This window comes from Calonectris borealis, chromosome 10 (genome assembly GCF_964195595.1).
Source record: "Calonectris borealis chromosome 10, bCalBor7.hap1.2, whole genome shotgun sequence".
In the NCBI taxonomy this organism is placed as follows: domain Eukaryota; kingdom Metazoa; phylum Chordata; class Aves; order Procellariiformes; family Procellariidae; genus Calonectris; species Calonectris borealis.
The window spans coordinates 18,024,929-18,051,182 of NC_134321.1; the positions used below are offsets into that span (position 1 = coordinate 18,024,929).

Here is a 26,254-nt window from a genome sequence, read left to right on the forward strand (position 1 = left end):
TACCAAGGACTTGATAAAATCTGGATCAGCAACAGCCAGAATTACTTGAAATAAAATCCTAACAAAAGTCTTGATGGGACACTCAAACCTGGTTAATCCAAAACACTTTGCAAACTATTTTTATTCAAATTAAAAAGGTAAACAAAGTGATGGTACATACATGTTATAAACCTGGTTAGCAGCTTAACCTTCAGGAATACAAGATCTAATGAAAAGCCAAGCATGGATTAACCAGGTCCGAAAACATACGCTGGAAAAAAAGTCACCAACATCAATGTTTTGAATTTTTACACAAACAGTAAATTTTCTCATGGAAGGGAAGGACTGAGGAAGAAAACAAATAATTATTAGTCATCTCCAACTGGTTTATGAAAATACCGGTCCTATATTAATCTATTTTCCACTCTCACAGAAGCCAACCATTTCCCATACATACTTTTATTTTAATATGAAAGTTTTGTTTATGCCAGTACAATGAACGGCAGTGGAAAACAAATGAGGGGTTCAAACACCCACAAAGAGAGAGAAAGAGAAAGACAGACAGACGTGTTTTTTTTTTTAAACCAGAGTCAGAAAGCGGTTTCTTTTGCTGGTTTTGAATTCTAGACTGTAGCCATTATATCCTAAATTTTACTGCAATCGAATGAAATGCCTCCAATATACAGAGACATGATTTTGAAATAAATAAACAAAGCTTAAAATAATTGATTAGGGCCAGCCCAGTGGCTTAGTGGTAGTGCTCTGCACTGCCTTGCAGGAGGACCCAGGTTTTGTTTGCACTTCCAATCTCTTGCTCCTGGGCCAGAAAGAGCAGTGAAAGTAAGGCTTCAGCTGCTCAGGCAGGAGAGAGCCAGTGCTGCAAGTCTGCTCATCACTGACCTTCAGATAAATTAAACATCTGAGTTATACAGGGCTCCAAAGGGAGTCCCATCCAGTCCTCAAAAGAAAATAAATAAAACAATAACTTAACTAAAATCCATCCCAGGTTCTTTGGTGTCATTTTTGTTAATGCTGAGAAGTAGGAGAATCTGGTGGTGTATTAGTACAACCCATGATAGTTCCAAATATTCAAAAACTAGGATTTGCTGCCTGATTCGCTTCAACGTCCCATCTTTGTGGCTAAAAATTGCAAAGCCTATGGTAATTTAAACACATTTTAAGATGATACTGTACATATGGGGGTGGTCTAAGACTATTCCGTTTCTACTTTATTAAATAAAATTGGTCATTTACAAAGGCCAGTAAAGAATTTCTGTACCATAAGTGTGCTACTTGTAGAGTTCAAAATTGTAATTTCCCTATACGTTGCTTAGCTGCATTTTCTTCACATCCATTGCACATCTGACCTAAACTGTCCTTAAGTGCCTATTTGTAATTACATGGTTTTCTGTGCAATGACTGGAGGATTGCAATAGGAGAGGGAGAGGAATTAGCCAGTAAAATTAAACAACAGTTTATACTTGCACATGTCACTTCCCTCATCAGCAAAACAAAGCCCAAGATATCCAGTATTTGAAGAAAAATATTTAACCTTCTGCCAAATATATGGAAATGAAAATGTTCTGTACTATTAGACTTTAAAAAACATTTCCACATGATGAACATCTCTAGCAGTAAGATGAAGTGTATCAGTAAACCAGTCCTTTTGGACTGAGTTGCAGTGACCACATTCCTGCCAATTTTTTCAAATTTATATAGTTTTCCCAGTTACTTAATGCAATCCAAAAGTATTAATTCTTTTTCTAAAACTAAATACATGAAAGGATTTACCTTTAAAGAAATAACTTTGCAGCCCAAAAGGTTGGTTAGTTACGAGGACAGGTAAGTCTTTAGCAGAAGGCAGCCACAACCTTGAAATTTGGCAAGAAGAGTCTATACCTACCTTACTTAGCTAAAAAAAACAAACAAACAAACAAACAAAAAAAACCCAACCCAAAACAACCCACAAACCCCAAACCCTCTGAAGGCTGCAATGCAAGTACTCTATTTCTCCAATGTACTCGGTATGCTCAACGTACACATACCATACAGTAGTATTTTACTTTAAAGTTGAGTGTCAAATTTCTCTCAAATTTTGCATTGCAGAACTTCCATTAAGGTGAATCAATACACTTAAAGAAAGCATACAAAAATGTCTTACAATGCCCGACCATTAACAGAATATGTATGAATTTAAAAACATCACGCTACTTCACTATCAAAACAACTCAACTTTTCTTCTTTTCTAACTTACCTTCCAAGACCTGAACTGGTTCGAAGTTCTGCATGCCTCTCCCACATGCAGACAGAATCGCTTAGGGAGGAAGCTTCCCCTTCCCACTGCTCGGTGTTAGGGACATCACAGAACCCCCAAAGCAGGTCATGGTAGATGAAACATTTCACCTTCTAAGGACATGCCAGCACATGTGTTCTGTTACTGATTTAGGATCACAATGGCCTTGACTACACAATTAAATAACTAGACAGGATTGGACAACATTAGCGGTCAAGACACCCTTGTCCCGTCCACACTAGCACTTCCACGATTGCTGTGGCCCACTCAGCTGCCTCGGTATTGACTTGAAATGTTATTTTTCCCTATTTGTCAATGCACATCTTACCTTTAGCTTCTTTTTAAGAGATCCTCCCTGTTCACATCCAAGCGAAATTTCTGCTGGAAGTGGCTAGCACACACAAGCACATGTACACACATTCTTCTAAGATGTAAACTATGACTAATTTCACATTCCACTGTATCAATCTGTAAATACTTTGTTTTCTTTTTTCTTCTTTTATATAAAAACAATGGCATCAGATTCTCAGCAATAAAGTATAAGAAAGATGAATCCTTGACTACACTTAACCAATTATGAAATCGCCTTTCAAACAAAGGAAACATATGCAAAAATCTGTGTATTTGATAAAGTCAACTTAATATAACAAAAAGTGAAATATGCTTATTAAAAGTGTCCTTATATAAAAATGATCTTGCAATGTACAGTAAAATGCAATACAAATTATTGTTGGTTATCTCTCCCCACCCAGTAACTAAAACAGCTATTGTTCCACAAAACTCCTTATATGCCGGTATCAAAGAAAGAAGCAGTTATGCGACTAAACATTTTCTATGTTGTATGCCTGGCGGATATTAAGGGTGTCTCGTAGCATCAAGTCTCGCAGACGCCATAATGCATCGGCCATTGTGGTATGAGCCCCTTTACTTTTCAACCAGTGTGAAGGGAGTCGGCTCTCTTGTTCTTTTGATAAGTGGACATCTCGTCTTCGTGCTGGAAGGTCAAGAAATGGTCCAATTATCTACTGGCTTTGATATTCACCATAATTTTTCTATAAAAAGGCAAATATAATTCTACAGTATAACTTTTACCCCTAGTATTTAAGCCCATACAATTGATTCTTTGATTTATACATTGATGGAATTAGCCTGCTGATAACATACATATTCCCAGTCTGTTGACTTGTTTTTAACAATTACTTGCATGTGTACATTTTATTAAGTAAGCAGCAGATTTATTTAGCATTTTCCATAAAAGTAAAAAATATTAATGGTTACGAAGAAGTGTGTTATGTCTGGAAACATCCCGCTCTATATCAAAAGCCTTACCTGCAAGGGTCTGGTCCCACTTGCTAATACTATTTGATTCAGCACTAAGCCCCTCAATATATTTCAGGTAGGCTTCAGAATGAAGAAGCCTCTGTGTCTTTGGTGGAGGGGAGACGAACATGGGAGTTGTGGGCTGCTGCATAACCGGCTGACTTGCTGGGCTCTGGCCGGGATACGGAGGGGGTGCCTGCTGCCCCGGCGGGCCAAGGATTCCTATCTGCAGTGACAAAGCAATGGAAAGATGACATTTGGGGAAACTGCAGGGAAGCTGCTTCACATCTGTACATCAGTCATCCTCACACAATGGAGCTTCAAAACAGGTTATGAGCAAAGGCGTAAGAAAATTTCCCTGGAAGACACCCACTTTAGCCAGGGCTATCTGTTGGGGTCACCGAGATGCACAGAGAGAGGAAGTGCAAACAAACCATATTCGTGTTTAACAGACAACATTGTTCATATTTCTAATCTATGTAAACATACTCTGATTACTATCACCATTTCTCCTCTCTGCTACTAACCTTAATTACTCCTTTTCTCTCCTTTTTATTTCATGCTTTCTCTAATTTGATCAGAAACCATGTGGTCTGTGAAGTGCAGGTCTAATCCAAATTGACCCTGATCCTCGGACGACTGGGATACTTCTACAGAATAAACGCTAATCGCTGTCAGGCAAAAATCGCAGGCACACAAATAAATCACAGTCACACAGAGGAATTCCCACCACTGTGATTAAGTAGCAGTACTGAGAACTCTTAGAACAGATATCCTGTGGCCTGGAATAACTCAGTGTCACGACACAGACACTTTACTACTTTCTCAGTCAACTTCTGGTTTTCTTTACACCCTCTAGCCAAAATCAGAGTTCTCTTTATGATGCAAAAATTTAGTCAGTAAAATTGGAAATGTGCTGAACACTTCGTCTGTATTAATCACTGAAAAGGAATATCTGATCATCACTGTTATCCGAACTCACAAATTCTGAACTGCCGATGAACACCTGCTTCGTCAGTTTGTGAAATATGGGAGCAAACAAACCAGTTTTTACCCACTCATCAACAGCTGAGAAAGTGGACAGCATCCTCTCTGCATCATCAAAGCATGCAAAACCCAAATTATCAGCAGTTTAACAGTGTGTTGAAATGACTCGTCTTAGTTTAGCAGAAGGAAAACAAAACAAAACACTGTTTTGCTTATACTGCAGAAGTTATCCCACGGGGCAGAACCTAATTAGTCTAATAACAATTCAACCAACAAATACAGACATACACTCTGAGTGTAAAATATTAACTTGTTCTAAATACATCGGTGTACATTTGGTTTATGTTCTCCCTGGGAAAGGCTATGTGCGTCCCTACATGTCTGAACTGAGACGTTCAAATGCTAATTCAGAGCCTTGGAGCCTCACAAATAATGCGAAAATGACTCACCTGCTGTCCAAAAGGACTTGCTCCGGGTGCTGGAGTGCCTACCATGGGGGACACATTTTGACCTATAACACCTATATTCCAAAATATAAAATAATTAGTCTTCTTTCAGAGCAGTGACAAATACCTCTTTGGTCTTCTATAGTAAAAATCTATACTTTGATATCATTGCTCACAGTTATTTTAAGCAGATGTACGATATTCAAATATCTCCCTCTCCCCCAATAAAAAAACACCTTAGAAGTTTCTGAATGAAAAAAAAAAAAAGCCAACATGACAACTACCAAAGACGGATATGTGGCCTGTTGAATTAATTTAATTAAAGAAATGCAAAGTGAATAATTTTTTGTTTTCAGGTTTTTTTCACATTACTTAGTGATTGCCTGACTAAATCTTTTCATTTATAATATACACCTTTGGCTTGACAGGATCTTCCTGGAATCCTTTAAGAAAGGAAATGTTGATTTGATTTAGCAACATTTAACATTTCCTTGCGTTCAGTTTTATAAAATACATTCACAGCAGCAGGAAATCCAAGCCATTGCACTAATTCTGTTAGATCTCACTAATATAAAATGCAATTTGCAGGTTAAGCTTAAATAGTCTCATATATGAGACTGATAAACATTTGAAACACATTTCAAAAAAATGAAAACTGTTAGTTTTTCTCAAACATATTGAGGCTTTTCCCTATTGCACAGAGTGCAGCCAATAACACCCATGTCAGTCTTACGTACAAAATTTACAAATTTAAATGAGAATCATGCAGTTCCTGTATTTTACATACAGATGCTTTGGTCTGAAAAAATGAAAGTTATGCCTGTTGCTGCTTTTCTTTCTGTTTACGCCACTTCTCACATTCATTCATTGGAAAAGCTGCAAACTAACTATGCTCTTCCTAAGGGTTTAATTTGCATGCAGATTTCGGTATCAGTGATCAAAAGATGTGCCACTGCGTTTTGCACACTGAAGCATATTTGAAATGCATTTTCCATTTGATGACAGCCCCCATTTTAAATGCATCTATACTAACAGCAAGTCAGGAGTTGGGAAAAACATTGATAATACCAGTTGTGGAATATGGCACGGATTTTTTTTTTCATACAGAGCGAAGAGGTCTGGAGGAGGGCCCCCTCACCTTTCCAGCACCAGAGCACGGCTTCACTCTTAGCACACCCAGCCCGATTTAGCACCACCTCAGGTGTGGTCCTCCATTCCCAGGCATTATTTTTTCCCTAATCCGTATCCTCTCAGTTTTAAACACCATACACGCAGCCCACTTCTCCAGTGGGAAAAACTCTTCGAAGAAATGCATTATCCTGGATTCACCTCCGAAACATTTGTACGTTGCTGATGTGTGCTAAATGTCACTGCCTTGGTGAGTCGGAGACAGGCTCACAGACACACAGCTCTTTTCCTACTCCCTCTACGTGACATTATGGTGAATCTTACACACCAGCAAAGCTGCAAGCTGCACACCTAATACTGATGGATTTTAAAAAAAAACAAGCAAACAAAAAAACCACCAACCCAAAACAATTTACATACAGATAAAAGTCTTAACAGAGCTTCTGATAAACACAGTTGCAAGTAGGGTCGGGGGAGGCAAATGAGACCACTTTTGTCCACAGCTTGTTTAACTGCTGAACATATGGGATACACATCTTTTAAATAGGTACATGAGTTATCAGAGGTAAAAACTGAAAGAATCAGCAGAAAACAGGATCAGAGCACAGATGAACATTTCTCCCCATAATGGGGACGTTAATGGCATTAACACTGGAAAAATGTTTATGTTTCATTCAGCCTCACTTTTCATCAAAAGTGTGGCAAAAAAAATAGCAAACGTGTAGTACATATGCTCTCAAAAATCAATTCAAAATTTGGCTACAATAGTATACTGAGTTCACCTTATCCTCAAATATTTCCAGTTACTGTTCTATCAACAAGGTTGAATCTGAACACTGTTTTATAATAACACGTGTCAGTGCCCCAATGGCCGAGGGGTCTTATGTGACCAGGTTCATTTAAGTGCAGTCTGACTACTGATAAACATTAACATACTGAAAAAGAGTTCAGTAAGGAATGAAAGCAATAAATTTCATTTATAAGCCCACTTTAAATAAGAAAAGGAGGAGTGGAAGGATGCTGTTGAAATGACGTAAAGATATGAATAGGCTGATTTCAGCTTTTCAGACCTCTGAGGAACTCAAGCAGAATTGTCAGGTTTTTTGGCTGGAGCAAAACTACTGCTGGAGCAGCGTCACATTTCTCCAGTAGCCTTTCCCTGCTGGTTTACTGGACATGCCGTTGTGTCAACGTTTTGCATCTACCTCATATATTCAGCAGTGCATTGTGTGCGCTGCAGCTAAACAAACCTGCAATGTTCAGAAACAAAAGCTATGATCAAAACAAGCTGCAGATAATTTCTGTAACAACTGGTTAAACAGCAAGTACATGAAAATGAAATAAGGAGCGAATGAGGATGACATTCTTACCGGGTGGTGGGATGCCTGGGATGCCTGGCATACCTGGCGGAAGTTGGTGGGGTGGGGGCACCCCTGGGTGAAGTGGCTGCATGCTGCCCATGCTAACAATGCCATCAACTGGGCCCTGCAAAGGTGGCAGCACCGGTGGATAGCCACTTATCATGCCTTGAAGGACACAACAAATTTCAAACATGCATCAATAACATGCAATATGATCTACACAGTAAGACATGCACTATCAAAAAAAAAAAAAAAAAGCACCTTTAGTACAGCAACATGATACTACAATTAGTATCTTGCAAAAATGAATAAAAATTAAAAATAAAAAAGTTATAAATATGAAACACTATACTTCCGATGAATTAGTATTTAGTGTATTTGTATGTTTCTCATGGGGCAATAAATGCTGAATATTCACATATGTTAACACAAGGAATAAATTCAGCCACAATTAAATGTTACTAACGCAAGCAATTTTAATACAGCTTAAAGCTCTGCCATCTGCATACAGATTACAAACACAACACTAACTACACAAGCTCCACATACAGCCCTGCTTTGTGGGCTACCTCGGAGACCAAACTCAACTGGAACAAAAATAAAAACCTACATATTTTTCTGCAGTTCATATGCAAAATTAACACACAAAAGCCCTACATCATTTGCATACTAAAAACTAACGGCAGTGACAGGGGTGATTTTTATTAAACCATCGCCAGTATAAACTATGGAAGTAACTCAACTTTTAAACCTGACAGCACTGGATGTGCTGGGCTGCAATGACTTACGCTCACGGCACTAGACCAAAGTAAAAGGGCTTACAAGGAGCACCTGAAGTCCCTCACAGAATTTCACTGACAATGTTTTCAAGGTGTCTTTATAGGAAAATTAATGATATGACAAAGACGGTATTGTGCTGCTGCTGCTCATAACTTTAGTTTTCTGCATGTGAGGGAAGAAAATTTAGAGCTTATTCTGGTTTCGGCTCAGGTTTGTTGCTATCCATGAGGCGAACCTACACAATCTAACTGCACTGTGTTTATTAGGTCCTGGAATGTAACTTGCTTGTCTCTCGCCTGTTTTCTAGGCTTTTTAATTTAAATGGATGCGCTGTCAGGTAACCAAGGAAAGGTGTTGGAAAGACAATGAAAAGATGACAGAGGACAGAAGCAGGTCTAGAGAGATGAGGTAAGTTTAGAAATGCAAAATTGATGGGGTTTCTATAGTCTGTTCCAAGAAACCACCTACTGAGTCTTTGCCACACTCCCAGTAACTCATAAAAGAAACTTTCAGAACAGGGATTTCTGGAATAAGACTGGCCAAAAACTCACACCAGCTCTGACTGAAAACAAAGCTGTCATGAGCTCAGGGTCGACACAGATCAAGCAGTTCCAAAATACAAACTAAATTTGTCACTCCCTCAGGAAGAGTTACAAAGGTGAGAAACCTGAAATTCCAAAAGCTTTACATGGAGGAAAGGAGAAAATAAAGAACTGATCTCCCTCAAGCCTTCATTTTCCACAGGACATCTAGATTGACACTTATTAAATAGGTCTTACGTACCTATTTCAAACATCTGGAAGCTCATCTGTACCTCTTTATTAACATAGTGAAATCCATATTTGTAATGGAAAAAGTAAAAGAAGAAAAACAACAAAAGCATCCCTAGAATAAAGGGCTTTCACTGTAGCTACTGCCTGGTACTTCCAGCGCACCCCGAGCTGCAACCACATCTTCAATGCATTTACATACATTTCTGAAGCTTTAAAACAAACAAAACAAAATAAAAGAAAAACCTGCAATGAAACAAACCCATATTTATCAATCACGAAAGCTCATTTCTACATTTCCAAATAAAAATACTCACTCAACAACTGGCTGGATTAATAAAGTTGTCATCAAATCTCCATGAGAAATCAGTTCTTGTAGCTCATCACAAGGTTCTAAGAGCAGCCACTTTCATACCCCATGTATGAGTTACCACTTTGATTTTAAACTAGTAAACATGGGCAACCTATTTCCAGCTCCTACAGCTGTGATTTATGATGCCTTTCAAATTACTTGTTCTCCCATTTTTTACTATAACAATGTAAGATTAAATAAATTTTTGTAATACCTAAATTTACAAGAAACTAGAGCGCTGCACACTAAGAGAAATGTATCTCAGAAGGTATCCAGATTTCTTGGTCCCGTGGGCCATAAAGAAGTTCTCTGAACTAGAGAAAAGCAATCAAATGATGGAGGAGGATGTGAAAGAGGTCTGAACAGAATAAGATACTTCTAAGTTAGACTTGTGGAAACTAAAAGATGAAAGACCGTGTTTTTCAAATGGGCCACAAAAATAGAAAGAGTTTAAAAAGATCCACTTGATCATCCAACTTTAAGGAAATATTTCACAATGCCAAAGTGAAGAGACTTGAATGTCTAACCGTTTGAATAAGATGATGGTCTTAAATACAGGTTTGCTTTTGAGGAGGCTGCCGCAGGAAGTAAGTTAGCCTGTATAGTTTGCAGAATGCACATTTTTGGAAAAGATTTAAGAAAGTGTTAGTTATAAGTATTACTGCCCATCAACACCTATCTCCAAAAAATTGGAAAAGTGACTCAATGCCAAAAAAACAAGAACCAAACCAAGAAAACACAATCACAAGAGGATGAGGTTTCTACATCTTCTAGATTGAAGTAGGTTACTCACAAAAAAGATCAGCACTGGAGAACTCCCTTTTTTTTCCTTCATATATGCACAGATACGTGTACACACACACACACACACACACACCAACTGCAAACAGTTCAGAGGAAAATTACCAAGAACAAAGTGGGGGGGAGAGGGGGGGAAGAAAAATGCAACTCAGTGTAAACAAACACTTTGTAATCTGGAGACCATGAATCAAATAAGGAATCTGCCTTCAGTTTAAACACCCATGCAGCCTATTTACTGAAAATGGATTTAGAGACCGTGATGAAAAACGCTTCAGGCTGTCAACTCTAAATATGGCTACAGCCTGTGAGACGGGAAAGAAAAAGAAAAATGACAAACAAATAAATGGAATAATTGGAATGCCTTAAGGGAAAGATTAAAAAAAAAAAAAACACAAAACTCAAAACAAAAAGCCTCCAAATACTAATTTTTTACTTACTTGGCACTATTTTGACCTTGACTGAAATAATCTAATTATTTTAATTAGAAATGGGGGAAGGAAAACAACCTATCAGGTCATACCTAATTCATTTTCTCACCGATGCATGGCTGATTCCCATACAAGAATCTCCAGTGGACTACATTTTCAGGATCAGATCCAAAGACAATACTTACTCTGAGCATACTATGAACTCTATCAGATTACGACTGGTAACGAGCACAACACCCAGCAACAGGGACCACGTGGAAGAGTTCTCCAAGCTCAGTTCTATTCTGAAAATCACCTGATAGAACCAGCAATGTTGGCATTTCGTATTTGTTCCTGCAATGGCTCTAGATCCTAGTCTGCTCTGCTTACCAGTGTCTAATCAGCAATTCTGTAAAGCTTTTGCTTGGATTTAAAATCTGTTTTGGGTTCTGTTTGCCTCTAACCTTCCTGACAATAAAAAAAAAAATAATTTGCCTCCTACTTTACCTCTTCCACTGACGCTGCATGCACTAGAAGAGTACTTAGCTCACTCCCCTCCTGCCGTAGCAGGGCTAAACATGAACTCTGCAAAGTAGAGTGAATAAACACGACTGCACACAAACAGAACAGGACTACCGCACAAAGAGGACCCTTTTTCCCTGCATTTTCAACAGGCTACTCACTACTGGAGCAAGTAACGTGGGACTATCAGGCTACTGCTGCGGTTACGTATACTCATTATGAAGAAAGACTGAAGAGGTTGAGCTTTTTCTTCCGTAAGAACAAAGTGACCCAAGAGAGTGTTCAGAGTTATGAAGGGGGTTGATATAGTGGATGAGGAAAAAATGGTCATAGCTCCTACGTTTTACCTGCAACGGGTGTCAACTGCTGATTGAGCATTCCCATTGGTGTTGGTGGCGGCACCACCCCCATAAGAGCCCCGACAGGAGTGCCTGCCCGGGGGGAGGAATTCTGCTGCTGTGCTGCTCGCTCTCTCTCCTGCTGCTCAGCAACTTTAGCTGCCCGCTCTGTAAAAGTATTTTAGATTTTCAGTTCTGTTTTGTAACCCAGAATTTCAAAATATTATCTGTTCATTAAAAAGGACTAGTCAAACACTGGCATAGTTTAGTCAAATATAAAGTAGAACAGATGAATCTTTTTATACAGCATATGATTTGATTTCATGTGGCTGCACCTAAGACTTTTAGAGAACCTTTCATGAAAAATATTCCACAAAGTTTTATCTCTTTCTAAAAAAAAATGAAAATAAATAATAAAATAAAAATTTAAAAAGTCAAAGAACAAATTTGATAATAACACCAGTGTTACCAACATGAAGCAGCAGTCCAGCACTAGGCTTGGTCCGCACTAGGAAAACACGGCAAAACTTTCCCTTTTTTGACACCACTGGCTCAGCTAAACCAGTTGCAGCGAAGGTTGGCAGCTCTCACGTAGATCCGCTACCAGCTGCTGCAGGAATTTTAAGCACCGTGTCTATCAGACATGCCCTAAAGTAAGATGCAAATAGCAGATAGCAGTGCCAGCCGGTGGCCCATTTATTCTTGGGCTCCCCATATATTTTACTACTGATGCAGCTGAAAAGTGGTGGCAAAGTCAGGAAACATTTGCAAAGTTTCCCTAGTGTAGATAGGTCCTTAGTGTTTGGAACATAACAAGCAGCAGTTTGATGAACCAAAAATATTTTTCTCTGCCTCTTTCTGTTGTTTTCCCCATTTGGTCCCCTTTGAGCTATTATTCTTTTTTTTTTTTTTTTTTTTTTTGTGCTGAAGATGTCTAACTCACATTGTGCTGCTCACTGGAGGTCATGTGTGTCCTTTGTACGATGAATCTGGTCATTATCTCAATCAAGTTTCTCACTGTGACTGCAAGAACAAAAGATCTACTGCAGGGGAATCTGACCAGAGGACAATTTTATATTAAGGGAAGGGCAAAGGGTCATTGGAAGAAGAAAGAAAAAAAAACAAAACCCAAGCAAACAAAAAAAGGAGATATACTGAATGTCCACTCAAGGTGCTTTGGGGGCATGCAAGTTGCTGACTTGTTTACTCTGAACGTTGTATCTGACTGACGCAATGAGGAACAACAAAGAATAAATGAATGCAGCATATATCTCCAGCAAATTTTAATAACAGTGAATGCAGGGCTAGAAGTTCTCTTGCAGTTGGTGAAAGATGAAAACTGCCATTAAAACAGCAATCAAGGTCCTCCGTCAAACAAAGGCTAAGAAGAAGTTCATCAAGGAGATTAAGTTATGCATCCTGCCAATGTTACTTGTTTTCTCTAGCAGATGACTTCAAACGTCTGTCATGCATTTGTCTGCTGTAGAACCTGCTTATGCAGCTTCTAGCACTACTTCCATACACTGAAAGACCAGTTTAATTTCCAAAGGCATTTCCTTCCTTCTTTTCACTTCTGTGGAAGTGATGACGACGCACAGAAACTCCTAAATTTACTACAGGCAACTCATATGTGATTGAGCACAAAATACACAAGACATTTAAAGGTAGATCCTGAAGTAGAAAAATGAGATAATCCTCTTCAGAGCAGAGCAAGCATTTGGGGAAAAGATGAAGCAGCTGTTCTGAGTCTCACCTACTTTTGGCCAGCTAAAAAAAAAAATGGTCAGACAAAAGCAAAAGTTCTCAAGACACTCTGATGAATGAGAAATTACTGTTAAGCGTTCAGCTTTATCAGACTTCGGAGTGCTGAGCTTTGAAGAAGGTCCTGAGTTAGGACAGTACTTGAGTTTTACCTAGTCTCTATCCATGCTGTGACTGCCACGGAACTAACAGATGAAATAACACTGCCAAAGGGAACTGCAGCGGGCGTCTAAAAGTTCAGCCTTGAGCGTTCACCTTAATACTCAATACTAAACCCAAATCGTTTAGGCCAGGACTGGAGATCATTCAAACAACACTTCCAACACATCTCAAGAGATAGGAAAGAGACCTTCTGCTTTGAACAGAGATTTTCCTTAAAACAGGCCTTTACCTCAATCCCGTGCATTATTTTATTTCATTTTGAGAAGTTTTCACAGTGCAGTTAGCCATGCAGGCATTTCCAACGCAGTCTGTTTGCTCAACTATCACTAAAAAAACCACTATTACCCTGCACATACGAAATGAAATTTTCAGTGGGTCAAAATGGATCTAAAATGCAAACTACTTTTCACCAGAACACGGAAAGGCGCTTTTTCACTGAGGTGTCAAACCATGCCTGTTCCCTGCTCCCTAGTGCACATCCACACTAGAGAGCACGTGAATTTTGACTCGTCACAGTGGAAGGAGAGGAGTTTCTCTCCTTTCACACATGGTAAGCAAACGCAGTTTGGACGCTTTGTAACCCCATCCCAACCCCTCAAAAACAAATAAAAGTAAGTCTAGTTATAGGCAGACACCAAGCCAGAGAAACTGCAGCCCAAAACACAAAAGCTTTGGAAAATTTTAAGTGAGAAAGAGGATTAAAATGGAAGCACTTAGGCAATAATTAACACAGTGGACAGACACTGTTGCTACCAATACGTTACAGCTATGCCTTCCTGCAAAAGCACAAGACATCAAGCTGCTCTAAGCTAGGAAGCGCTGACATGCTAGCCGTCCTACTGCTTAAGAATTAGGCTGTAAGGAGCGACCTGTCCATAAAAAGGTACCACGCGCACCTAGAAGGGTGTAAAAGGAAACTACAACAGGAAAAAAGTAAGGCCATAGTACTTTCACAAAGAAAGAGCATTACCATTTCCCTTCACAGCATTTGCAAAGAAAACTTGCACATAGCCGAGTGGTGCTATTTTACTCTCCAGAATTGCAAAGAGGTACTACTGCAAATTTGGAAAGGACTGAGACAGCTGAGAGCGGAAAGTGATAGCATGCAAACTTCTAGTTTCAAGATCAAAGCTGCCTTGAAGTTATGAGTATGCAGAAAACCTATCAAATCTCACCTTTAAAAAAGCAAAGTTATAACTTAATTGGGCAATAACTTCCTAGGGTGTTGAAACTTTCCTATCCAAAATAGCATTTTCTTCCAATAAAACTGCAACAGTTGCTTAAAAAAAAAGGGGGGTTATATTGGAAGTGTTGACACATTATTTACTAGAGTAGTAACTATGGATGTTAAGCCAATGTATTTGGCTTGGGTAAGGGCCTGCTGTTAAGGTTCAATTGTATTTTATTCTAATCAAATAAAGTTGAAACACAATGACCAATATCAGTAGGAAAGAAAGAAAGAAAGAGAGAAAGGTCTAAAGTATCTCATGCCTGTGAAATATTCCTAGGCTTACTTCAAGATATGAAACCTCTCAACAAAATCAGTTACAACAGTTGATTAATACTGAGACTGAACAACAGGTCATATTTACATTATCATAACAGATTCTGTATCCTTCATTTTATTCTACCAAAGCTTTTTAGGACTCTAAGTACTGTTAATCAAAGAACTTTTTCCCGCTCCACTGTAAGCCTTCTTACCTGCCGCTACAGCTCTGAAGAGCTGCTTGTCCGAAATTCCCCCCCAGTCCTCCTTTAAGGAAACTTTCACAAACCATTTTTCCAACTGACTTCCAGCCCAGGGGCTTCGTGCCCCTTTACTTCTAACTTGTCCCCATTGCAGCTCTTTGTTCATTTGGTTATTTGTGGCAAAGACATTTAAATTATCAGTTGCGCACTACATAACTTAAACATGCTCTTTGCTCCTCTTCAGTCATCTCTCAATATGAGCTTCTCTTTAAGAGCGTCCAGAATACAAACATAAATATCTTCTTTTATTAAACCTGTCATCTGAATAACAGTAATGAACGCACTGAGAAAGAAAAAAAGCAGAAAAGAGTTTAGCAGCTTAGTTTTTATTTACCTTCATATTCTGCTTTCTTTGTTGCTTCCAAGTTTCTCCATTCAGTTCCTACAAGCCTGCTGAGCTCTCCAAAGGAGTAGTCTGGGTGCTGAGCTTTAATCACAGCTCTCATCTCGCTGCTAAATAAGATGTACCCACTCATGTTGATCTTCCTTTTTGATCCCTCCTTCTTGGTGCTGCCCTTAACAGACTTGGGAGTGGACTGTGAGAAAAGGCAGTGATGACCACAAGTGTACAAAACAGAAGCTTCTCGACATACAAAATTCAAAGCTGTAAGAAACTTTTTTAAAATATTCCCGCATTTCTCTTGAACATATTTGCGCAAGGACCATCCAACCTTACAGCCCCTGAAGAGAAACTGCATCTACTGATGCATGATAAGGGCATACGCACACACTTACGAAAAGTACACAGGCAAAAAAAAAAAAAAAAAAAAAAAAGAAAATCACAATGTTCTGATGCTTTTCAACCCTTCCAGACATAAAGCCACCTTTATAACTGAGGCTTCAAAAAATTCTCAGTAAGACAACACAGAACACTTACAATTAGCTAAAATCATTCCAAACAGAACAAGAGGACTAAGAAAAGGCTGAGTGGCAAATAAGTGACTATTTGGAAGGCCAGAAGAGAATAAAAGTAATAGTGTTATGTCACAGATTTCATCCATTATGCTGTTCAGAAATATTGCCAAGACGAGTAAAACATTTTATTTGCCATTGCACATTTTAGGGAAATGCTTCCCCATTTCCTCCTGGGCCTTTACAACCCTCACCCTCCCTGGCTCCATCTTCCACACTTCTCATCCCTAAATGCTCTCTATTTTGCCTGCCAGACTTTCCTTTCTCTCTAGTGTTCACCTCCCATTACGTAAGTAGCCATTTCTCCCTGAAAAACCCAAAGCCCAGTTTTGCTGATCACTGTTTATCTGCACAACAGGTTCACATCACATTCTATATGTTGATGGGTAACAAAAATTCTGCTCCTTTGCTTTTCCCACCATGGATGCTCCTGTTGAGAGCTCCTTGATGTTTCCAGCCATCAAAAAATTTAATCTATTCTGACAACCACAGCTGGAACCCGCTTTTTAAAGGCTCCTTCCACCTATATTTGTTACAGGAGACCATAATTCACCCATACTCTGATCAATAAAGCCCAGAAATGTATCATTATACCAAAACGCTCAAAAGGCCCTTCTCATATCCCGAACATTACAAAATTCTCACATCTTGAAAAGTGTAATTGTTTCCAAATACCTGGTGGGGAAAAAAAGAAAGAAAAATATATGCAACTGTTTTCTTCCTATCCTGAAATTCTGGCCGTGTTACTAACTCCTTCTACTTGCCATTTTGAGCCCTGCAGTTCAACACTCTTCTCTCAGCTAAAAACAAAGCTTCAGAGATACCAAGATGCTTAAAAAGTCTTGCTCATCAATTTAAGCCAGGCACTGGATAAACTGAGGCATACTTGTATGTTATTCCAAACTTCACTGTATTAATTTTCAAATGGCAATCCACCCTTATGTTTCCATTATGAATCTAAAGACAACACTTGTCTTTTTGGGAGGAGGTCTTCTAGGTTGGTCTCCAAGATGGAGGAGCGAAGAAAACTCCACACAGGTTCTGGGATGACACACAGGGCACGTACAACTCATCCTGGCTCCTCAGGCAAGCCCACGTTGGCAGATAGAGAGTTCTCAATTCAGAAACAGGAAAATCTAATTATATATTTGGCCTCTTGTACATCTGCACTTAGATAGCTACAAGTTTATCAGCTGGTTTTGCCTTTATAGTGCTTGCAACAGTTTCGATAACAGTAACCTAATGTAAAAGCCTACCCATCGGTCTGGAAGGGTAAACGGGACTTCGAGAAACTGAATTCGGTTCTTGTATTCTCCGTTCTTTCACATTTCTGACACAACCATTTTTAAATGAACAAAATCTTTTCTATTTGAGTCAGATAACTGCATATTCGGTTTTGGATGTGTTAAGAGAAGAAATAAACTAAGACCCCTTTTATGCCTTTTCTCAGCCGTATTGCTAAAGCAAAGAATGAAGTTGCGTATCTTTTTCTTTTTTAGGTTTGACTTGATTCACAGCAAACTGCAGCAGGAGAGCATCATCCACCTATCTGTCAAGCCCCACAATACCACGTATTCACTTGTCTTGACTCCTTTTATCCTTAGGTGTAGTAAGAGCTTCTTTGTTATCATTAGAAAAAAAGTTTAAAAGTTCTGGGGTTTAATAGTTGTTAATAAAATTCCATACATTTAAGAGAACATGAAGAAAACACATGCCTTTTACCTAGGAGCTCTTTTTAAAAATACACTTTTCACTAGGGACGTAAATGGAACAGATTATCTGAAGAAGAAAGTTTATTTCTGTGCTGTATGTTATTTATCTCTCTACCAGAGTTAAATTGTGCTCTGAACGCCAGCTCAGCCACAACATGCTTTTTCTTTCCAAATCAGCAGTGTGAGGAATCTGCCAGGGCACTTGTGTATCATCATTCACTTCTTTGCTTGCATTGCTGCTGATCCTTTTCAGTTTTCCTTATTTGTTTGGGGTTTTTTTGGGTTTGGTTGGTTGTTTGTTTTTTTTACTTCAATTTCTACACTTCAGAGTTCACATCTGTCTAAAGGTATATACACACAAGTTGGATATATCCATTGAGCCTGACTTCTCACCAGTTATCCTGAAAGCTCTGCAAGACTGTCCCATTACAAACAATTCAAAAAAAAAAAAAATAATGCAACTATCAACCTGGCTTTTTAAAGACATATTATATATTAGCATTTAAATAAAACTTCAGGGGAATCTGAGCATAACACAGCTATGTAGAAAGACAAAAAGCAAAGGAGATCAAAAGACACTGAATGCTGCAGAGGGCAGTTTGAGGACATCTTTAATGTCCAATGATCCCTCTTGAAACTGCTTTTGGCAGCTGCCACGCTTAACAATGGTCGTATTTTGATTTATAAAAAGTTACCTTCCCCTTCCTAAAGTGTTACATTAGTTGGTTAATACTGGTAACATGCTTTCTATTTGTAATACTGTGCAAGAGTTTTCATGCTACTTATTAAATTCAACAAGTTAAAACAAGAGCAGCGAGACAACCTTGCACAGGAAAATGCATTTGCTGGTCTGCCCACATGGCAAAAATAACAATCAAACCAAGCTAAAGCTTTCAGTTTCATCAACTCTTTTTCATGACATCCAAAGACAGTTATTTCTATCCAGGGGTCACATCCTTTCCTCAACTACCAAGGAGGCTGTCACTTCACAGTCAATGAAATGAGCAGAAATCCACACTGCTGGCTACGAAAGTGTCTGAAACTCCCTCCTGTTCCCAGCAGGTCATTCCCATTGCCTCTTTAATGCTGGCATTAGCTTGGATGTGGCAATGCGATGAGAAAGATAAAGGGTTTAATCCAGTTGCAAAAAAACTTTTTTGGTTAGGTTAATTTCTAGTTAAAGCTGTTCCTCACCCTGCTTCTATACTCAGTTACATAAATACCAGGGCTTCTGTAAGAAACACAGCAAGAGAGGGAAGGGGCTCAAAAGTGCCCCATTTAAGCAGCAGCAATGGCTCATGCCGCATTCAAGCGGCGTATAACCACACACGATTCCTCTTTTACTTCCTATCCATTTATCAGCAAATTAATACTAAAGCTTCTAGGACATTCAGTTCTTCTAACTTTTTTAGCAAGTTCTTATTTTCAAGCAAGAATGGTAACTTAATACTAAATAAAGTGATTTTTTTTCCTGTGAGGATGATGCACAGCATTTTCTAAAAATGTAGCAAAACCATAAAAACCCCAAAATGCTAGCTTTTTTCAAAATTTAAGGTAAAGCTTAAAAATGGGCATTAGGTAAATTGAGAATTACAATGAAACCCTTACATCCCAATTTTATATTAAATATAAGGACCTGATATTTCTGAACACGTGTCATAGAAAAACCTGCTAATTAGAAATAATGTTAACATATCATACAAAAATGTACCCTAGATTTTCCTCAACTGAACGATTTCCTTTAAAAACATTTTAATGGACTTAAATATTATCACCCAGATATCATATTGGAGGTGCCAAAACTGTTCCATGTAATTTATTCCATAGGCTCGTAAACTTAAGTACAAATCTCTTCTGTGTATGTGAAATAATGTTACTGTTTCTTTGTTTATTTGGGTTGGGGAAAGAATGTGGAATATAAAGTTTAAAGGTTTCTCAAGGAAGATCCTTACCTGTGGTGGAGTATAGGGCATTATATCCAATTCACTAGCTAGTGGGGTCTGAAGCTGAGGCATAGAAGGTGTTTCAGTCATATCACCTTCCTCTTCTCCCATCTCTTCCATGTCCTCATCGCCTCCTTCCAACTCAGCAAATTTTGCTTCTAGCTGCTGAATCTTCTTTTCCAGTAGTGGAGATGGTTCCTTCTGAGGAACTATGGGTTTTCTGAAAGGTGGAGGAGGAAGACAAAAAGCAGATGAGAATACACTCGTACTTTACAGGAGATAGCATGTATTTTTGAAGAGAAAACCAACTTTTCTTCCTTTACCATTGAACAACATGGAAACATGTTGTCTGTGCTTCCTTTCAGAACACTGAGCAGAAATCATTCAGTGTCTATGGACAATGTTTCACTTCAGTCACTTGTTTGAAGGATTTTTTTTAAATTTCTTTTTATTTTTTATGAGTTAGAAGGGGATTTCAATGCAACAAATACTTCATTTCTGCAATATAAGGCAGTTAACACCACATCTTCCTTACATTTTATGTTTTACTTAAGTTAAAACTTAATATTTTTATTAGTATCAGTGTTCACCAACTGGAAAGCTACTTGTTACCCATAATGAGGGCTTAAGTATTTTAACGACATCCAAGAGAATTTACCAGCCTGATAATGGAATGACTTTTACTAAAGTCAGGAGAAGAAAAAGAAAACATCCACTGGTATTAAGACCATGAAAAGACTGATGTTATCTGGACTTCTTTCCAAAAGTGTGATTAGTCAAAATTCATCTTCTACAACTATGCCTTTTATAGATGTGCTGGGTCTGGCTGGGATGGAGTTAGTTTTCTGCATAGTAGCCTGTATGGTGCTGTGTTTTGGATCTGTGACCACAACAGTGTTGATAACACATCCATATTGTAGTTATTGCTGAACAGTGTTGGCACATTATCAAGGCCTTTTCTTTTTCCCACTCTGCCTCCCCAGCAAGTTGGCCGGGGTGGGCAAGAAGCAGGACAGCTAACCCAAACTGACCGAAGGGATATTCCATACCATACGACATTGTGCTCAGCAATAAAAGCTGGGGGAAAGGAGGAGGAAAAGGGGACATCCGGGGTTATGGCGTTTGTCTTTCAAAGGAACCATTAGGCATGCTGAGGCCCTGCTTTCCAGGAAATGGCTAAACATCTGCCTGCTGATGGGAAGTAGTGAATTAATCCCTTATTTTGCTCTGTTTGCATGTGCAGCTTTGCTTCACTTACTAAATGGTCTTTATCTTGACCCAGGAGTTTTTCTTCCTTTTGCCATTCCGATTCTCTCCCCTATCCCGCTGCGGGGGAGTGAGTGAATGGCTGGGTGGAGGCTTAGCTGCCAACCAGGCTCAGTCCACCACAACAGAGAAGAGTGCTCAGGTGACCCCCACATTCCCATCACATTTTTACCTAAAATAGTATATTTCGTCATCTACAACTTTTGCAGAGAGTGAAAACCTCTTCAGCCCTTTAAATTTCTTCATTTGTTTGTCGCTTTCATTGTAGCGGCTCTCGCAAAGAAAAACATCGTTTTCAGAGATTTCTGTTGGTCTGCAGGAGAGGAAGTCTTTGAATGACAGAACCGCACACTTTCCTGCAGAAATGAAAGAGCTGAGTAAGAAGGCAGCTACACTTGCAGACATTTTACAAGAAGTGTGGAAACTCAAGTTTTTGCCAGTCTCATAAGTCTGGAAGATGCCCGGTATTTGGTGCAACTACGGAAAATACACCAATTGATACCCCTATTAAATAACGCCACTCATGAGAAACCTACACGAACTTAATGCAGCTTTTGGATTTTTTTTAAAGAACAAAATACCTGCAAAATAACAAAACCTCATGATCACTAGTCATTAACTACAATTAATACTACAATTAACTATATTTAGCACAGCATCATAACTACAAAAGAAAGTACACAGTCATCATCTTATGCAACAAACCAAATTTCAGTCTCCTTCTGGACCAACTTTCCAGGTAACACATACCCAAATAATTACATTAATAAGTGAGAATAATGAAGTTTTCTGTTCTCTGGCTGCAGACAACGTTCACTTTGATATCATGTAATTCCCTTACTGTGAGAAAGCTTCCTTATTGCGAAAATTCTCACTACAGGTCCTAAAGACAGGAAGGCATATTAGAAACGGACTGAATAATCTCTCCTCCCCCACTCAATAGGAAAAAAACATACTTGGAATCAAGCCTACACATAGCTATAAAGCACTTCAGATTGTATAGGAAAAGAAAGAGAATGTCCATTAGATTTAAAGTTGTTAATAATTACCCAAAATGCAAGTCATCGGACAGGTCTCCTCCAAGTTACTCAAAAACACTTCCTTCTTGTAGAACATTTTAGTTGGTTCATGTTCAGTTTCTTCAGGATGTATAAAGATTGGACCAAAGAAATATGCAGCTCCATCTCGCACCCACATCTTTTCAATTCTGGAAAGAAAACCAAACCATTGACATAAATGAAAGGCCATCCCTCCTAAACGAGACAGCTGGATGCACTAGGTTGTTCAGGAAGACTGTCAGTAAAAAAATGAGTACAGAAGAACAGCCTATTCCAACTGAACAACTGCATCACCTTTTTATTAGGTGGCTAAACTTCTACCTCAATCTATTAAGGGCTTGTAACATTTAGCTTAATTCAGAAGATTTTTTTCCCATCCTCTTTTATACTTTTTGCAACAAGCCCGTCTTTTGTCCAAGTTATTTTTATAGACTCAAACTGCACATAAAGAAGTTGCACCTACCTTCCTACCCGAGGTCGCACTAACCCATGAGATTTTATGAAGACACAATCCCCAACCTTAAGCCACATATCATTGTAGCAGAGCTGTTCAAAGTAATGGCAACCAGGTTCTCCATTGGACATTTCTACTGGAACATCTTCTTTGTCCTGCAGAAGAATATGCATTTAGAAACTTGTGGAAGAAGGAAAACCAAACACATAAATAAAAAGATGCCAAATGCAAGTAAAAGACTTTGCTCTATTTTTACGTTACCAATAACAGGTAAACACTAAACAGAGCTGTACATGCAAAAGTGAGGGGCCTTGAAATTTAAAAATGAAATAGCAAAGCCAAAGATATGTATGCCGCAAGCTTTCCTATTTCACAAAGCTGTAATTTTGCCAGAACAGTAATTTACAGGTCCTTTTCGTTCTACTGCTTCAAAGTTAACTGGCCAAGCCAAGCCTTGTCAGCTTATTTTGATAGTTTGTTTTAAAGCACAATAACGTGCTTAAGAGGCAAGAACTGAGTATATGGCCAAGTTAACCTACATAGAAATTTAATGATTCAACTCTCATATACAATAATATGAACACTCCATGTATTGCTTGCAAATTCATACCATTTGCCCTATTTAATTTCTTTCTTTTTAGTCAAAATTGTGCCTCATTTGACCTTTTAGTCTAGGATTTCAGAAAGCCCATGAAAAACACAGGCTATCTCCCCAAGGTGTGGAAGGAAGAGACCCCACAAGTTTTCATTCTCTCACTATAAATAATTCCTTCTTTTGTCATGACGTGAATAAATACAATAATATATGCTAAGTATCTGATTAAAGCTGACAATGAGTATTCTGTTCTGAGATTATGTTCGAGAGCTCAATGTAAAGTGGATTTATTTCATGACTCTAAGTTTATTTTTTTTATGGCTGTAAATTTATTTTAGATAACTTTAATTCAATTTAATTGAATTTAATACATGTATTTAAATTTATTTCTTTTATGACTCTAAATACAATAAAAGAAACTATTTTACCCAGTATGCTGGACAGAAACATTCTTAAGCATTTCGACAATACACCGCTCAGTTATCAACCATAAATAGGTCACAAACAACAGAATATTATGTATTGCTTACTGCTGCCTAGCTACTGACTATTTTGCTGAAATACTACATAACAAAGCATTTCAGCACTGCCATGAACTAAAACTAGACTTTTAGTTCTACTGATTCTTTAGGCTTAAGGCAAGCTTTACAGTAAAATTTACAGTAAATTTTCTTTTCTGAAGTGGTTAAAAAAAAACCCAACCCCTTTACATGATCACAAGAAAGCATTTGTAGAATCTAGCAAATATGTACACAGTTTATTTTCTGTTTAGTCTATTTATATTTTGTTTGTATTTATTTACAAATGTGTATAATGTATTTTATAACATAAACATTGTATTTATTTATATTTTATTGTGTCTGGATGCTGTGAAACCGAAGTCATGAGAGCTCACATTTTGTCATTCTTTATCTGCCAAACATAATCGATGTTCCACTTGTTACCTTACATACCTTTTCAAGATGAAGGATACTTTCTCCCACCTTACTATCCTCCAATGTTTCAGCGTGTTTCTCCTCATCTACTTTGTCCGTATTAGCAAATACAGAAGCAACACGGACCACAGGCAAGGGTACATCTCGTGGGACAAATCTTACAGAGCTTACAGGCATAGTCCACAGTTTAATCTTTTTAAAAGATTTTGTCTTCGCAGAATAACGTGACTCACAGACATAGACATCCTCATCTCTGAAGTTTTCAGGACACAATTTAAAATATTCCTGCAGATTGAAGAAAAAAAGATGAAATATTTCAGCAACGCAGACACCCCCCCGAGACACACAGTGAACTCCCTCTCCTTCACAGTGAACCTCCCTTCCTGGTTTTTTCTACGTTTCTATCAGAAACACTTTTAGACTAATAAAGCCTTTCTGCTGAGTTCTTTTCTTCCAGTTTGACATCCAAGTTCTATTAAAAATTAAAAGCAAACAACAAGAAATCCCATCCTTGAAGAAGCAGCTAAATTCAGTACCGGTTATCATGTGAGAAAATTTAGGTTTTATTTGTTTACCAAAATGGTACATTAACAAGTACAAGATGTGCAGCCCAAAACCACCTTTACAAGACTTCTGAGCTTTGACTATGAAAGAGGACATGACCACCAAGTTTGGGAGGCGGCGGGGCGTAAGCTCCATGCTCATTGATATGTGACTAAGATGCCCGTTCATGTACTCAGCAGCTGTAGCACTTTTTTCCATACAAACACACTACCTCCTAAAAACTAGCTGAGATAGATATGTTGCAAGCAAGCCAAAAATCCTCAGCACAAGGATGATGTGGAATCAAACTTGAGACGGAGGTGAAAGACTTCATCCTCTTACCAAGCCATTCAAGCCTCCCTCTTTACCAAACCTAAATCTACATGCTTTTATGGGAAACTTTAAGAAGTTACCTGCAATTTCTCTACTACATGCTCTGAAAAATCAGTTAGCTAATTATCTAATAGGCATATGGATTCTACAAACCAACGAGCACTGAGAAACACCATCACTTGGATGAACTACGTATCTCATGAAGCAAATGAACAATACAAACAGTACACAGGAGCAAGTCCTATTTTATTTAAGTATTAGTAGAATGTCTCTGTTAGAATGTCTGCACCTCTTCAAGAAAACAGCAGAGAACATATTATTTGCTTAACAAATTAGTCTGAATAGTCTCTCACCTTAACAAACATGACCACGCATTTGCCTAAAATTTTGCTAACAGGAACTTTATTGTAATAGTCACTTTTAAAAACTTCTTTCTCCAAGAATTTTCGTGTTGCAAGATGAAACGTTTCATTTGGTCGATAAAACCAACAGCCGTAGAGCCATTTCTCTCCTTAAGAAAAAAAAAACCACAACAAAAACCCAAAAAAGAGAAGGGAGAAAGAAAGAGAAAAAGATGTAAAATGGTATATTCTCTAGTGCACGAACAAGAAAAAACAACTATAGATTGATTGATTAATCAAATAGCCATGTAGCCATTTATACTGAGAGTAAACTGTTTTAAAACAGGACAAGATTCCTCTTAACTGTTTCAAGTAAGGAAAACTAAGTGGCTTAAAAAGCCTGCAAATCGTTTTTTCCCCAGTAAAACCTGACTCAGCAAAATAAAGGAGGAATCAGTTCTGTCGAGTCAGATGACTTCAGGAAACAGTCTGCAACTTATTTATAAATCTTGACTTTCAGGCCTTGAAATGGCTTCAAAGTCTACACAACAATCACCTGATTATTTGAAGAACCTTGGATGACTGGTTTCAAGTTTTTTTAAGAACTATTTCTTCCATGTTACGTTGTGACAAATTCAAACTGTTAACAATGATTTATAAAGAAATTACAAATATGTACTATTTTTCTAAATCAAAGAAAATCTGTAATCCGTAGACTGAACCAGAATAAAAAGTGCTATTCACTTTCTCCATCACAGACAAACGAACATAAGAAACTTCCAACTGGCCAATGGTCCATCCACCCAAACACACTACATCCAACTGAGCGAGCAGGACAGGCTACTAGAAGAACGCATTTGGTCTTGGCCACTCTCCGTAAGTCATTCCACTTCTTCTACAGTCATTGCATTAAGGGTGTTAGAGAGCTATTCTCTTCATCTGGCTATTATTTGCTGGTTATTCTCTTTTATTATTTGGTTCAGGCCTGTTGTACATGGACTTGTCT

The 26,254-nt window shown here is 38.3% G+C and overlaps 1 protein-coding gene across 17 annotated transcripts in view; it reads right to left on the reverse strand.

Annotated features, from left to right (window-relative positions):
• Positions 1-92: 92 nt before the first annotated feature.
• PBRM1 (polybromo 1) overlaps positions 93-26,254 on the reverse strand; it is a 76,939-nt gene continuing 50,777 nt past the window's right edge. For 11 of the 17 annotated variants that reach the window (XM_075159193.1, XM_075159198.1, XM_075159197.1 and 8 more), the window contains 12 exons: positions 25,261-25,418; positions 24,050-24,316; positions 22,511-22,656; positions 22,039-22,196; positions 21,162-21,345; positions 19,733-19,943; positions 15,491-15,692; positions 11,494-11,652; positions 7,524-7,679; positions 5,029-5,099; positions 3,602-3,818; positions 93-3,266 (listed from right to left, as the gene is read on the reverse strand). In XM_075159193.1, coding sequence (XP_075015294.1) covers positions 3,094-3,266; positions 3,602-3,818; positions 5,029-5,099; positions 7,524-7,679; positions 11,494-11,652; positions 15,491-15,692; positions 19,733-19,943; positions 21,162-21,345; positions 22,039-22,196; positions 22,511-22,656; positions 24,050-24,316; positions 25,261-25,418 — 2,102 coding nt within the window. In that variant the 3' untranslated portion in view covers positions 93-3,093. The remainder of the gene's footprint in view (positions 3,267-3,601; positions 3,819-5,028; positions 5,100-7,523; positions 7,680-11,493; positions 11,653-15,490; positions 15,693-19,732; positions 19,944-21,161; positions 21,346-22,038; positions 22,197-22,510; positions 22,657-24,049; positions 24,317-25,260; positions 25,419-26,254) is intronic. The other 6 variants (XM_075159200.1, XM_075159196.1, XM_075159201.1 and 3 more) reach the window with 2 other exon arrangements.